General features: G+C 43.5%; 1 protein-coding gene across 5 annotated transcripts in view; it reads right to left on the reverse strand.

Annotated features, from left to right (window-relative positions):
* Positions 1-16,190, reverse strand: part of LOC116273004 (polyhomeotic-like protein 1) — a 25,711-nt gene continuing 9,521 nt past the window's right edge. For 4 of the 5 annotated variants that reach the window (XM_031661936.1, XM_031661933.1, XM_031661937.1 and 1 more), the window contains 9 exons: positions 9,294-9,786; positions 6,895-7,679; positions 6,225-6,372; positions 5,756-5,967; positions 4,998-5,112; positions 3,263-3,371; positions 2,901-3,051; positions 2,220-2,451; positions 5-989 (listed from right to left, as the gene is read on the reverse strand). In XM_031661936.1, coding sequence (XP_031517796.1) covers positions 835-989; positions 2,220-2,451; positions 2,901-3,051; positions 3,263-3,371; positions 4,998-5,112; positions 5,756-5,967; positions 6,225-6,372; positions 6,895-7,679; positions 9,294-9,786 — 2,400 coding nt within the window. In that variant the 3' untranslated portion in view covers positions 5-834. Of the gene's footprint in view, positions 990-2,219; positions 2,452-2,900; positions 3,052-3,262; positions 3,372-4,997; positions 5,113-5,755; positions 5,968-6,224; positions 6,373-6,894; positions 7,680-9,293; positions 9,787-16,190 lie in introns of all 5 variants that reach the window. The other variant, XM_031661935.1, reaches the window with a different exon arrangement.

Genomic DNA, 16,190 nt, shown 5'->3' on the forward strand with positions numbered 1-16,190 from the left:
CCGATTTTCATCCTTTTACTGAGGAAAAAAATATTTAATATTTTTGTTGTATAAGGAATAGTGCCTAAGGCAGGTACTTATACTCCTGACCTTAGCCCCACGCACTCTGGTTTTATACAGCTATAGGACAGAGCAGAGTTGGAACTGAAAAATAGGGTACAAAGTAACAAATTGGAGGGGAACAGTGGGATGCAGAAAGAATGAGCAGCCACATATGCCCCAGTCAAATACTTTTAGTCCCTGCAGCATAAGAAAGATGTCAATCAAGTCTCTACACTGGCTGGGGATCCTGCCGGGAGAAAAGATTCAATCACAAGGGAGTAAGTGACAACAAAGAGAAAACTCTGAGCCACAGCTACACTGGCAGGGGGTGTACCAGATTTTGCTACTTGTGTCACACAAGCTAGAAAAACCCTACCTCTCCCATTGGGCAGGCAACCTAACATTCCACCCAGTTCCTTGCCTTACCATACTATGTATTCCTCCTCTTGGAGAATTAAGACCTGGGCTAAATGCTCCATTCCAGGATAAGGCTGAGCAGTCCTAGTTCTCTAGACTGCCTCTTCTATAAAGATTGGATTAAGGTAGGTGGAAATGGTGAGAATTGTAAAGATTTTACAAAATAAAGTAGAACCCAGAGAAAATGTCAAAGCTGCCGCCATGTAGCACCAGCAACCAATTCTTGCACTTCTCTTCCCTGTCTCAGTAATCCCCTACAGAAGGTTACATGATTGGAACAGCTCTTTCTTCCCTGCAAAGTCTCTGCTGGTACCAGGTTATAACCTGGACAGTGGGGAGTGTCTGCCTTAGGCTGGTTTGTGCAACAGGGCCACCTTAGGTCTCCTTGAGGACATTTATCTTGGCGCAGATCTTGAGGGCAGGGCCCAGCTTGATGTTCATGGCACTCATAAGATGTTCTTCTTTAAGTAATAAAAGGGCCTGTCCATCAATCTCCTGTGAGCGAAATTCCTCCGCAATCTCTTGGCAGCCTAGAAGAAATGGTGAGAACACGTAGGTAGTGCCGGATGATAGGAGGAGGGAAACTAAATGAAACTGAGGTCTAGCAATGATTAATTCCAAAGTACTTGTCCTAAATTCAGTAATACGAAGTCAGATGGCAAGCTTTAAAAGGAAAATGAAATTAGAAAGAATTGGCTATTTAAAAAATGGCAGAGGCTCACACCTGTAATCCCAGCATTTTGGGAGACCAGGGTAGGCAGATCCCTTGAGCCCAGGAGTTGACCATCCTGGGCAACATGGCAAAACCTTGACTCTATAAACACAAAAATTAGCTGGGCATGGTGGTGCATGCCTATAGTCCCAGCTACTTGGGAAACTGAAGCAGGAGGATCATTTGAGCCCAGGATGCAGAGGTTGCAGCGTGCCAAAATTCATGCCACAGCACTCCAGCCTGGGCAGCAGAGTAAGACTGTCTCAAAACAACAACAACAACAAAGCCAAGGTCCAAGACCAAGAAAGGAAAAGCAACTAAATTGTTCAACCACAGAAATAACTTCATTCAAATAGCGTGGAGATGGGAGAAAGCGAGAGAACAAAAAAGCATGTTTTCTTTTATACTGGCAAAAAGATTCTTTGTGATCTTTTTGTTTAAGGGCCCAGAATTGAGACAAATAGCAAGAAGGGTAGGGCAATTTTCATTTCTGGAGAAAACTCTTTGTCAAGAATAGCATATAGGCTGAGTGCGGTGGCTCACACCTATAATCCCAGCACTTTGGGAGGCCAAGGCAGAAGGATCTCTTGAGCCCAGGACTCCAAGACCAGCCTGGACAACATAGGGAAACCCTGCCTCTGTTTAAAAAACAAACAAACAAAAAAGACTAGCAAACAAGCCCTCTTTGAAGAGTGGGGCAACAATAGCCACTTAGTTTCTAATACCCTGCTCCACTGAAAAAAAAATTTTCTCCCTGGTAGGTATCATAATTACACATAAAAAATATTTTATCCAAAAATTTAGTGAGAAATGCAGCTACATCATGAAATATGATAATCAAACACTGTAAAATTACTGACGCTATAGAAGATAATGTCAACCCAGAAAAAAATCAGGAAGTCAACTTGAATAAATATTAGGAGTAGAGCCGCTATATTAGCATTCAAGCTCCCACTGCTTTAAAGTCAATTACTTTCCCTCTTATCAAGGCCCCTGCGGGATGATGTAAGGAAAACAACCTGGGTTCTGTTGAAGAGAGGGTCAGTACCTTGGAGAGAAGCAATAAACTCGTACACCTCCTCTACACTCCAACGGCTGGGATTACTGGACAGGAACACAGGGTTGATGCCATGTAACTCCGGTGTAGGTGGAGCTGTATTGGGATTCCCCAGATCACGTTCTCCATGCGCAGCTCTTACTGATAAAGGCCCAGGAGATGTTGGAGAGAGTGCTTCATCATAACTGGAATTATCTGAACCTCGGCTAGAGTCTTCTTGACCCTATAGGGAAAATAGCAAACCAGTGAGGTCAGTGTCAAAGGTTTATTCTCCTCTCTCTCTTCCCAAACCACCCTGGATTGGGCGTAGAAGAAAAACTAATCTTACCACATATGAAATAAGCAGCACTTTATTTGCAAATGCCCAAAATCTACTCTCAAGTGTCTTTTAAATAGAAACTGTATCACCTCCTTGATTCTCCCCATGACCTAACAATTGATCTATTTTCTCTACTCAAGTACAGTGTAAGGATTACTGGATATATGAACCAGTAGTTAGGTAAGAGGTCCAGACACAAAGGGGGTCAGGGTCTCTTGGAATTTGGAGTAATGCAATCAATGTGAAACCAGAGTTCTCACCTCACGCCCTCTTACCTGGGCAAATGAATTGCCCTGTAGGGAAAGAAAAAAGACCCACTTTAAAGGCATCTGGCTCTGCAACAAGCAGCTCACCCGGTGGCACTTGCCCTGAATCTTGGCACGGGCAATGTCAGAGGAGCTGCGGCGGGGTCCACGCCTGCGAACGCGAGCGTAGTTGGCTTCTTGAAACTCTTTCATTTTTTTCCTCTTCAGCCGGAACTGATGGCTACAGCTCACATTGTACCTACAGGACAGGGCACATACAGGATGTCAATAGTGCCACAGAAGACTACCCTGCTCTAAATGTGAATTGCTGCTTATGAGCTGATTTGGGGAAGGGAATAAAAGCAAGGAGGCAGACATAAAATATCAGCTATGAGATGATCCTGGGGAAGGGGTGTAACATTAGATGGAGATATCAGTGCTGAGGGCAAGGAGGAGGGTGCCCAGAGTACCTCTTAGCGCAAGTCATGGAGCAGAACCTCTTAGAGCCACGAAACTGCTCTGCGGGGGCGTACTTCCCACAGTACTCGCACTTCAGGAGATTCGCCTTCTTATCTAACTCTAAAAAACAAGGCATTGCTGGACAGTCACCATGGGTTTCTGCTGCCCCTCAAGCAATCATTAGGCTCAGAGCTGGATTCTAAAATTATTCTCAGGGTTTACCCCCAAAAACCTACACAACCTAGTTGAGAATCCCTAAAACACAAAGTTCAAAATCTAAAACCATGAAGACGTGTCCCTTGAGAACTTTATGACATCTTCCTAATCTTAAGCCAAACTCTTTCCATTTTAGATGTCTTGCTAATTTTATCCTAATTCACACTCTTAGATTTCAGATATGATTCAACTTCTGAGGAAAGAGGAACTAATTACTAATGCCTAGAAAGATATAAGATCCATCTACCACAAGGATTTCCAAAAGCAGGGGGAAAATGTAAATAAGAGTCCTTAAGACAGATTATAAAATCTAGAATAAGGAGAACTGGAAATTAAAGACATAAACGTCCTATTTTAGATCATCTTTTGAAAAAAAAAAAATTTTTTTGAGACCGGGTCTCACTTTGTCATCCGGGCTGGACTGCCGTGGCACTATCTTGGATCGCTGCAACCTCCACCTCCCGGGCTCAAGCGATCCTCCCACCTTGGCCTCCCAAGTAGCTGGGACTACAGGCACGTGCCACAATGCCCAGTTATTTTTATATTTTTTTGTAGAGAGAAGGTTTCACTATGTTGCTCAGGCTGGTCTCAAACTCCTGAGCTCAAGAAATCCACTGGTCTTGGCCTCCCAAAGTGCTGGAATTATAGGTGAGAGTCATCACACTCGGCCAAAAAATACATCTGTAGAGTAAAGAATAATTCAGGGGCTGGGCGCGGTGGCTCACGCCTGCAATCCCAGCACTTTGGGAGGCCGAGGCGGGCAGATCACCTGAGGTGGGGAGTTGGAAACTAGCCTGACCAACACGCAGAAACCCCGTCTCTACTAAAAACACAAAAATTAGTCGGGTGTGGTGGCGCATGCCTGTAATCCCAGTTACTTAGGAGGCTGAGGCAGGAGAATCGCTTGAACCCAGGAGGCGGTGGTTGCAGTGAGCCAAGATCACACCATTGCACTCCAGCCTGGGCAACAAGAGCAAAACTCCATCTCAAAAAAAATAATAACAATTCAAAAGGTTACTTTAGCTGGATAAATTCCCCTAACCTTATATAACTCCTTTTCTGTGATTCTACATACTCTGATATATAATATGGCTTCTATGTGTAGACGGACTTCATTTTATTCCTACTTTTTTTTTTTGAGACAGAGTCTCGCTCTGTCGCCCAGGCTGGAGTGCAGTGGCGCGATCTTGGCTCACTTCACTGCAACCTCCACCTCCCAGGTTCAAGTGATTCTCCTGCCTCAGCCTCCCGAGTAGCTGGGACTATAGGTGCATGCTGCCACACCAGGCTAATTTTTGTATTTGTAGTAGAGACAGGGTTTCACTAAGTTGGCCAGACTGGTCTCGAACTCCTAATCTCAGGTGATGTGCCTGCCTTGGTCTCCCAAAGTGTTGGGATTATAGGCATGAGCCACCATGCCAGGCCTTATTTCTACTTTAAATAAACAGGTAACTACTATTTTACACTGAATCCTCAAACACATCTCCACAAGCCTCCTTCCCCTAAATGGGTCTCTAAATAAATACTCACCGGCAGAGGGGCTGTCTACTCCCAAAGGGCCACCTGACTGATTCTCAGTCAGCCCTGTCGGAAGGCCAGTCTGTAGTGGCTTCTCAGACTCCTTCAGTAACTGAGAACAACCCACCTGTCCCAGAAAACATTTAGAATTAAGTTAGCCTGATCCCTTTCTGCTTCTCTATAGCTTTCCCCAACATTTCCCAATCAATATTATGTCTTTGCTTGGATCTCTGAGTTAAAGACCAAGTCTGGTTCAGAGAGAATCACTTTCAATATGTTAATCATTAAGAGTGGTAACTGGTCTCTATACAATGTTTGGAAATGAAAAAAAAAAGTAGTAACTGGCTTTTCTTTCCAGATAAGCCAATGGAGAACAGGTTCCTACACTGGCTCCCTATTTTGTCCTCTTCCTTCCTATGGTGCTGAAAATGCACTAGGAGTCAAGACACCTCAGTTCTAGTCCTGGTTCTACAAACCCTAGGAAAGCTCCTTAACTTCACTACTGTTCTATTCATTATAAAACAAACTAGTTAATCTAACTAAACATTACAGTTTTAAAGGTTACTTTCTTCCTTTTTTTCTCCTCTTCCTAACATTTTCATTTTATGCTTCACACACTCCTTTTCCTTTCCTTCTTTATAACTAAACAGCGTAACTGAACCATTCTTTAATTAAATAGTTCTGTGCCTTTTATTTTTACTGGAGTTTGAAAAGACAACAATCAAACCAAGTCCCCACTTCAAAGTCCCACCTTGTGGCCCTGCCCTCACCGGGAAAGGTTCTGCTCCTTCCTGGATAACAAAGCCTTCAATGATGTGGGTGAGAATCTGGGGCTTCACGATGGCCTGTGGGGGTTTTGAGTCACCCATCTGTCTAGACACCATGGCTAGTGTAGGAGGCGGTACTGATGGGGCAGGGGTCAAGGCTACTAGTTCACTGCCTGGGGTATTAGCATTCATATTAGCCACTGATTCAGCTTTTTCTGGAAAATAAACACAGATTAAGCAATAGACATGAGATGAAATACTGATCCATCTATTAGTTGAGCCGGCATGATCTTCCATAATAATCTATGTTTACCCTTGACAATTCACCCTGGATTCCCTGTTTTTGGACCTATTCATTTGTCCACCAACTTCTGGCCCATTTTCTACTCAATCAGATTTATCTTTTAGCTCACTCAGAACATTTCTCTACTCTGTGTGCACTACAACAGCATTTTAGAAGTCAGTTACTCACCTCCAAGACTGCTCTTCTCATCCATGACTTTTGGGCTCTCTGCTACTGGAGATGCCTTGGCAGGAAGCATTGAACCCAACGTGGAGACATCATCTCTCTCCTCCTCAGAGTCAGCCTTGCGTTTGACAGGCAATGTTTGGGGTTTACCCTATAAAGAAGAGGAAAGAAACAAAGATGTACAAATGAAGGATAACAAGGAACCACAATTATTACCATAAATAATCTCTTTCAAAGAAAATTTTCTTAGTTCCAGATTTGCCAATTTATCTACTTCCCATGGTACACTAAAATTCCTGGTCATTCCTAATAACTTTACATCAGGACAAAAGAAAATGTAACATGATTTAGTCCTGACCTAGGTCTTGAGACCCTGTATTCATGCAGACCAACCAAGAACTGTTGTTTTTTCAAGGACTGATTTGGTTAAGGCTATCTTGATCTAACTTATTACATACCCAAAACCCAGAATAGTATCAGTAACAAATTTAGGAGTATAAAGTTCAGATATTATACACATTAATGTGTCACTCTCTTACAGAAAAAGCAGATAAATACCAGTATTAACCCTCTTAACTCTTTATTCCCCTATTAAATTAAGCTCTATTTCCACTCAGCCCCAGGTCCTCTCTCATGCATAATAGTGCCCTCAAAACCATCAGACATCACTCACCGGCAAGTGCACAGACTGCATATAGAAGGCAGCAGGGACCTGGGCTACAACAGGTGAGGAGGTGGTAGCCCCACCCTTCACCACATGTGCTGTCCCCTGCACAGGAGCAAGGGTCATCCCAGGGGCCAATGTGGGAGGGCACTCCTGCAGTGCACCAGGAGCCTGGGATGAAGGTGGCGAGGAGGCCAAATGGGCCTGACCAGACTGCACTGGACCTGGCATCCCCCGGGAAGTAGGTACAGCAGCTGCCAGCTGTGCCAACCCCAAAGCCTGTGCCTGGGCTGTACCTGGCTGTCGAGTGCCTACAACTTGCACTGGGATATGGGGTGGTGGTTGCTGGGTAGCTGACATCTTAGCAGTCCCTAACTGAGGTGGCTTGATAGGTGCTACAGGTGGTTTGGATTGGATGGGAATTGGTGGCTTAGGGGCTGCATCAGGTGGAAGAGACAAGGGTGAAGACTGAAGCATGGGCTGAACGACCAGGGTTTGGGCTTGCTGCTGGGACTGTGAAGGTGGGACCTGCTGAGTAGGTGGGACCTGTGGTGGCTGAGGGGCAGTGAGAGTGGTGGCTTGCGGCTGCTGCTGTTGCTGCTGCTGCTGTTGTTGCTGCTGCTGCTGCGCCAACTGGAGGTGTGTAGCTGTGTGAAGTAGCTGAGACTGACGATGCTGGAACTGCTGCTGGTGGTGGATGGCAATCTGCTGCTGGATCACCACCTGTTTCTGCTGGAGGTGGATCTGTTGCTGTTGCTGAATCAGTGAATGGGGCTGGATTTGTGTGTAGGTGGCTGTAGGAACAATCCCAGAACAGAATAAAGAGAAAAAAGAGCAGAGAATAATAACCATTCTAAATTAAAAGTAAAATCATTTTTCCAAGGTATACCTAGTTTTGGAATTATGCGGTGAAAATAAATCTAGTCAGTATGAAACTTGGACATCACTTCATCCATACTCTTTCCACTGAATCAGACATTATCAACTACCACTAGTCTTAAAGATCCCAGAGAAAGAACTCCCTTGCTCAATAGAGCCTCAGTAATTTCTTGTGTCTCTTATCTTTGCCATACTTAAATATTGTACTCTTTTACTCTGTACTCAGCAAAGAAGAATGGTTAGCCCCTCCTCCATTAGACTTGGAGTTTCTCAAAGGCTGAATCCAATGTTTTATTTATTTTCACATCCCTAATACAGAGCCCAGGGCCTGACACTTCAGAAGCACTTAATATTCACTGAAAAAATAGATACTCACAGAGTTAAAGATACCAACATCTTCCCATGAATGACTTGGATTTTACAAACCATCAGCTTAGATCACTATCTAAGTCTTAAGAGTCAGCACCTGTCAGCTCTGACCTAAGTTTCCTCCACTGTAAACTGGGACTGACAAACTCTACTTCTCCATATTGCACCAGATTGTCCAGAGATCAAAGCATGTGATAAAGCACTTTAGAAATATAACTGCTAGAGTATGTAAATACCAAGTATAATAATAACTAACTTTTAATTTTTTGTGTGAGTAAATTATGTAAGTATATCAACAACTAAGGTGCTAGAAACAAGGCAAAAATCAACTTGACCAAATAAGATACACACATCTAACTACATCTTACCCGCAGTCTGAAAGCAAGTATAAACTATCGGTCTTGCCCTGTCACCTAGGCTGGAGCGCAGTGGTGCGATCCCAGCTCACTGCAACCTCTGCCGACCGGGTTCAAGCTATTCTCCTGCTTCAGCCTCCAGAGTAGCTGGGACTACAGGCGTACACCACTATGCCCAGCTAATTTTTGTATTTTTAGTAGAGACAGGGTTTCACCATGATGGCCAGGCTAGTCTGAAACTCTGACCTCAAGTGATCCACCTGCCTCGACCTTCCAAAGTGTTGGGATTACAGGAGTGAGCCACCGCACCCCACCTCTCTATTAGTCTTAAGTGCTCTAAGGCATTTGTACTATATCTGCTCTACGCTGGACCAAGTAACCACATTAAACAGTGAAGAGAGAATTCATCCCTTATAGTAAATGCTAAGTTACATGAAGACAAGGAATCTGCTTTTCAAAAATGTATCCCCAGTAATTCCTAGAAAACAGCAAACAATTCAGTAAGATGTGATGAATGAATAGACAGAGTGATAAACTGAAGAACTAACAGCCTAAGAAAGCGGACAGGGCAACTTGTAAGCTGACTATTGCCTGGTAGAAACAGATAAGATCTGTATCTGTCACTTGACCTCCGACCCTGAATAATATGTTCAAGGCTGATATGATTCCCATTCCTTCCTCTATTCAAGGACCAACAGAAGCGGGGAAAAAACAAAAAGGTGAAGAAAAAAAGGCAAAAAAAGAAAAAAAGGAAAATTTCACATTAATTCTGGGAGAATAATGACATTAGGAGTGACAATTTACCTGAGCTAATAAGTGTCTGGCTGGGCGCAGGTGTGGCTGTCCGTGTCAGGTTCATACCCACATTCTGCTGACCGCTCCCATCTGCTTCTGCCTTCTTGGCTGCTGCACTTTCTGCCTCTGTCTGGCTGCCCTGGCTCACAGTCACTGTTTGGGCTGCAGGCAAGGGCTGCACCACTCCTGTGCCCTTCCTGGGACAGCTCCCACCACCCACTCCTGAGGAAGGCAACTGGCCCAAACCACCATGTGCCTGGCCACCACCACCTGGACCCATGGACCCTGGGATGCTATTCCCACTGCCTCCACCAGCTTGACTAAGGTTGAGGGACTGGCTTGTGGCCCCAGAGGAAGCCTGTGCCACCGCTAGGGCCTGGCTAGAGGCCTGGGAGAGGCTAGAGACAGGGGAAGCTCCCGGAGGAATGGCCTTCTGAGTGGAGCCTTGCATTGGAGGTCCTTGAGCTGAGGCCTGTTGATTCCTTACTGCCAAGTTCTGCACCTGAAAGACATGAAAAAAACAGATTGAGAAAAGGAGGACTGGAGGCATTAAGGTCAAAGATTCAAAAGCAGCCAGGATAGCTATTGTGTTATATTCCACAGAATACCTCAGCTCGTATCTCTGCCTTTACAATATACTTTAAGGCCTTCCTACCTCCTAGGGAGGAACTCTGGAACCATATCTAATTTTTCAGCCACCTTCACTCACTAGCAAGTGTGTCATCAAGTGTGGTCATTTATTCCTTCAAAATCTCTCTTCAGTTACCCCTTTCCTCGCCATTCAATCATTCAGCACCTCCCAAAACCTTGCCATTCAATCATTCAGCACCTCCCAAAAACCTACTATGCCTCAGGTACTACATTGGATACTGGAAATGCAGAGGAAAGACACAGTCTCTGCTCTTAATGATGACTTTCTACTACAGAAGACAAGAAAATTACCACTTACGATATAAGATGTATAGATATACACCCAGTACCATAGGAGTACAAAGAAGGAAGAGCAACTAAGACTAGGGAGATCAAGAAAGGGCTTCCTAAAACACGTGATGCTGATCTGACACTCAGTAGGCAATGGTGAAGGTGGGGGTTTAAAGATATTGGTAATAGCATTTGCAAGGCCAGAGCCAAAAAAGGATTATTATTTAGACCAGGCGCTGTGACTCACGCCTGTAATCCCAACACTTTGGGAGGCCAAGATGGACAGATTGCTTGAGTTCAGGAGTTTGAGAACAGCCTGGGCAACACTGCCTCTACAAAAAATGCAGAAAATTAGCCAGGTATGGTGGCAAACACTTGTAGTCCTGGCTACTCAGGAGGCCAAGGTGAAAGGATCACTTGAGCCTGGGAGGCAGAGATTGCAGTGATCTGAGCTCATGCTACTGCACTCCAGCCTGGGTAACAGAGTGAGACCCTGTCTGTGGGGGGTAAAAAAACAAAGACATTATTTTTAAATATTATAGAAAATATGTATAATTTCTAAAAAGACTGTATTTTTAGAAATTATAAATATTATGTTTGGGGTAAATTACAAGGAATGGAAAGAAACGAAGCTAGGAAGGCAGGCTGTGGATAAGGAGGTAGGAAGGTGCTTGGCCATTAAGGGCCTGGTGTGTTGAAATAAGGAATCTGAACTTTAGTTTGGGAACAGCAAGTTTATCTGTCTTATTCATTGTTATATTCCTAGCACCTTCATAGTTCTGGCACATAGTCAGTACTCTAAAATATGGATAAAGGGAAAGAATGATGCCCGCTTAACGGATTATAGGAAGCCAATAAAGGTTATTAATCAAAATAAACATTCATTTATACATTTATACATTTCTGATTGAAGTATAAATCAATACACTTCCTATTTTAGAAAATATTTGTTATCATATCCTAAAGTTGAACATTCACACACTCTCTAACCCAGAAATTCCACAAGAGAAACTCTTGCCATGTACCACAGGAGGCATGTATAGGAATGTTCATGGTGGCATTATTCATAGCAACCACAACCTGGAATCAACCCAAAGGGCCATCTACAGAAGAGAAGATGAATAAACTATAGTATATTCATACAATGGAACAGTATGTAGAAACTACAATTAATAAACTATAATGACTCCAACAAAACAAATGGATCATGACAATGTTACTAAGAAAGCACTCTCCAAAAGTGTACATACAGCATGAGTACCTTATACATTTCAATACAATTAAAAAATATATATGGTGTCCGGGGTTTGCTTCAAAATACTCCACAGGCAGAGAAGGGCCTGAATGCATTGGCCATGTGTTGATAATTGTTGAAGCTGGATGGTAAGTACATAGGAATTCACACTTTTTCTATTTTTGTGTATGTTTAAAATTTTCTATAATAAAAAGGGCATTTTAGAAATACAGAGATGCAATAAAACTATATAAAAAAGGACCCCAGGGAAGAATGGACTTAGAAATCAGAAGGCTCCTTACTATGGGTAAGGGAAGGCAATAGATAGAACTGCACACTGCTTATTACATTATTAAAAGTTACTGAGTAAATAAATTTTAAAAGGTTATGACGAGACCAACAGTGAGAGAGTGGCATGACCCAAGGCTTATAATATTAGCAAATTCTGTGTACCAGAAGTACAATTAAAAAATTAGTAGTAACAACATATATTTTCTTATTTTAAAAAAAGAAGTTAATAAAAGTTTCCTGATAGTAATGCAGAAAAGAATTACAAGTAGGTAAGACTGAAGTCAAGAAGACCATTTAGAAAACTAGTACAATATGCCGGTGCAGTGGCTCACACCTGTAATTCCAGCACCCTGGGAGACCAAGGTGGGCAGACTGCCCGAGCTCCGGAGTTCGAGACCAGCAGGAGCAACATGGAGAAACCCCATATTCTAACTAAAAATACAAAACATTAGCCGGGCATAGTGGCACAAGCCTGTAATCCAGCTACTCAGGAGGCTGAGGTACAAGAATCGCTTGAACTCAGGAGGCAGAAGTTGCAGTGAGCCGAGATCACACCACAGCACTCCAGCCTGAGCAGCAGAGAGACTCTGTCTCCAAAAAAAAAAAGAAAGAAAACTAGTACAGAACAGGTTCAAATAATTAAAACCTGAATTCAGGCAGGAGGATAAGCAGTAGAGAAGAGGTGATGGCTTTTGAGAGATATTAACAAGAATCATCAGGATTGGGTGCTTTAGTATATAATATTATCTGGTAATCATTAATATATAGTTTTTCCAATCAGCTTCATTTCCATAATGGCTGTCTCAAACTTTCCCACTCTCTCCCTATACCTCAGGCTACCTTCTGTTTCTCCTCCTCCTCCTCACCTCTTCAAAGAAAACAAAAATGATATGAGCATTACTTCATCACTTCCCCCTTCTCTCCCTTCTCTCCTTCCTATCAAAAGGCAATCAATCCTTCTCTGCGCTCTACATCCCATCTCCTCCTGCCATCTCAAGGAGCATATAAGATCCACTGCCTCCTCTTCCACTTCTCCTTCTCCACTGGCTCCCTCATCACCATGTATGAAATGCACATTCCCCTCCCCGGTTCCACCTTCCTTTCCTGGTGCTGATAAACTCTTAATAGCTATTTACAGTCACCGTATTCATTCCCACCAGCCATTCACACCCCTCAAACTCATCATACTACTTTGGATTCACCAACCCCCAAACTCAACTGAAACCACTCTCCCTCTCTATTAATAAAACCCCCCTGCCCATGCACGCACAGATGCACACACGCACATCTTATAACATTTTGTTCCCTTGCCTTCATGACACTACAGTCCAGATTTTCCTATCTGCTGCTCTTTCCCATTCCCTCTGCCAGCCCATTACCCTCTATCCATCTTGAACTGCTTTTCCAAAGTGGGGCTTCATCCTACCTCAGGGCCCCATATTAAACGTTCTTCTCCTCAATCTGTACTATCTCCCCAAACATTTTTTTTTAAAGATGGAGTTTCGCCCTTGTTGCCCAGGCTGGAGTACAATGGCATGATCTCAGCTTACTGCAACCTCCACCTCCCAGGTTCAAGTGATTCTCCTGCCTCAGCCTCCCAAGTAGCTGGGATTACAGGGGTGCACCACCACACCCAGCTAATGTTTGTATTTTTAGTAGAGACAGGGTTTCACCATGTTGATCAGGTTGGATGGTCTCAAACTCCTGACCTCGGGTGATCCACCCGCCTCGGCCTCCCAAAGTGCTGGGATTACAGGCATGAGCCACAGTGCCGGGCCTTTTTTTTAAGATGGAGCTTCCTCTGTTAACCAGGCTGGGTGCAGTGGCACGGTCTTGGCTCACTGCAACCTCCAACTTCCAAATTCAAGTGATTCTCCTGCCTCAGCCTCCCAGTAACTGGGGCTATGGGCACACGCCACCATGCCCAGCTAATTTTTTTGTATGTTTAGTAGAGACTGAGTTTGACTATGTTGCCCAAGTTGGTCTCAAACTCCTGATCTCAGGTGATTCACCCGCCTCAGCCTCCCAAAGTGCTGGGATTATAGGTGTGAGCCACTGCGCCCGGCCTCCCCAGGCAATTTTAAACACTGAGGAGGGTGAACTAATTTAGTAGATGGGGGACTTCAATTATCATCTATATGTCTACTACTCTCAAATGTTTATCTCCAACCCAGACCTCTTCTCTGAGCTCAAGAACCACATAATAAAACTGCAGTCTCAGTATCTCCTCATGGATGGCTCACAAGCACTTCTAAGCCTGTATGTCCAAAACTGAACTTCACTCTAAATACACTTCTACATTCGTCGTCTCATAAACAGCACCACCGGCCACCCCACTGCTATATCAGATCTCATATCTGGCATCTCCCTTAATTCCCCCATCTATTAAATTAGTTTACCCTCTTCAATGATTCTTCCAAGTTATCCTCAAATCTATGCGTTTCTGTCCATCTCCACTGCTACCCCCAATATAAACATCATCTTTCCCTTAAACCATTAGAACAGTTATTCTCCTGACAGTCACACTCATACCATATCTGTTTCGTCTCCAAAGAGGAAATCAACATGGTATTTAAAAAACAAAACAAAAATACGTTCAAATCTCTCCATGACACTTCCTTATTTAAAATCCTTCTATAGCTTCCAATTGCTTTTTATAAAAAGCCCAAAATCCTAAACACAGCCCCCAAGGCCCTGCAAGATAAGGTTCCTCCTACCCATCTAGCCCCACTTTGCCAAACTCCAAGAATATAAGACTTTCAAATCCTCAAACAAATCAAGTTCCTGCCCTCCTCAGGGCCTTTGGACACACTCTTCTCCTGCCTCCAACACTCTCCTTTCACATCCTTATCTGGCTAACTTCTGCACACCCCAAGTTAAATGTCACCTCCCTGACTTCTACACCCCATGCCAAAGCTAAATTAAGTCCCTTTCTAAATTCTCAGAACATTTGGTACTTTCTCAATTATTTCCCCATTCAGGTGACTATTAGTTTAATGTCTGGTGTTTCAATGGTCTATGAGCTCCACAAAAGAAGTGATTATGACTTTCTTGGGCACCCAAGGTTAAGGAATGTTTGATACATTAATAATAGCAGTTCTTCCTGGACACTCACTACGTCCAGGCACTCTTCAAGCAGTTAAACACAGCAACTCATTTAGTCCTCACAACACATCCTGAGGTAGGTATATTACAATATCTATTTTACAGACGAAAAAAACGGTAACAGAAAGATGTCAGATCATTTGCACAGGGTCACACAGTAAGTAGTGGAGCTGGAATCTGACCCATCGGATGCGTATTTTTAACTACTGCCCTCTGTTCCTCCACATATTGACACTCAAATATCTGATGAAGGAATGAGTGGATAAATCAAAGAACTGGATATGGAAATGGAACCAACCTCATTCTTGGCTCCCACTGCTATCACCAAGTCTAAAACAAAGGCTTGCCTTACAGCTAGAGGACCCCAAGAGTTTCTTAGCAGGTTCCCTAACTTCTCTTCTCCAGGAACTATTAGAACAGTATTAGAACAGTTATTCTCGCTACAGTTCTTCCTAAATACTTTCCTCATCCTGTTATTCTGCAATGATCCCTGTGACCTATGAAGTTAACTACAACCTCCTTTACTTGGCTTTTATGCTCCACCCTAGCAATGACCTCTTCTATCATCAGGCCTGTTGATTCTATTTTATTTATTCCCTCATTCCAACGCCCACCACACATACTCATATTTAAATACATGACTATGCTCTTACGCTTGCTGTTCTCTCTCCAGTTTTCTTCTCACTCCAAATCAAATCCACTCACCCTTCAAGACTCTGCTCAAGTATCCCAATAAGGCATTGCAAAGTCATGTAACCAATTCTTTTCCAAACTCATGTTTCACTCAAAGTTAGCACCATTTAGTTTAGCACTTTTTTTTTTTCTTTTTGAGATGGAGTCTCATTCTGTCGCCCAGGCTGGAGTGCAGTGGCGCGATCTTGGCTCACTGCAACCTCTGCCTCCTGGGTTCAAGCAATTCTCCTGTGTCAACCTCCCAAGTAGCTGGAACTACAGGCACACCACCACTAAGCCCGGCTAATTTTTGTATTTTCAGTAGAGACGGGGTTTCACAATATTGGTTAGGCTGGTCTTGAACTCCTGAACTCAGGTGATCCACCCTCCTCAGCCTCCCAAAGTGCTGAGATTACAAGAGTGAGCTACCACGCCCAGCCTAGTTAGGGCACTTTCATTCTCTAAGCTCTTTGAAGACCTGACTCACATTTCTTTTTCAAACCTGCAAAATTTCTAATACAATTGTTCCTTGGTATCCACAGGGGATTAGTTCCAGGCTCATGGACATCAAAATCTGCAGACATTCAATTCCCTTTTATAAAACAGAGCAGTGTTTGCATATCATCTATGCACATAGCAAATCTTCCTGTATACTTTAAATCACCTCTTGATTACTTATAATA

This window comes from Papio anubis, unplaced genomic scaffold (genome assembly GCF_008728515.1).
Source record: "Papio anubis isolate 15944 unplaced genomic scaffold, Panubis1.0 scaffold303, whole genome shotgun sequence".
Taxonomy (NCBI): domain Eukaryota; kingdom Metazoa; phylum Chordata; class Mammalia; order Primates; family Cercopithecidae; genus Papio; species Papio anubis.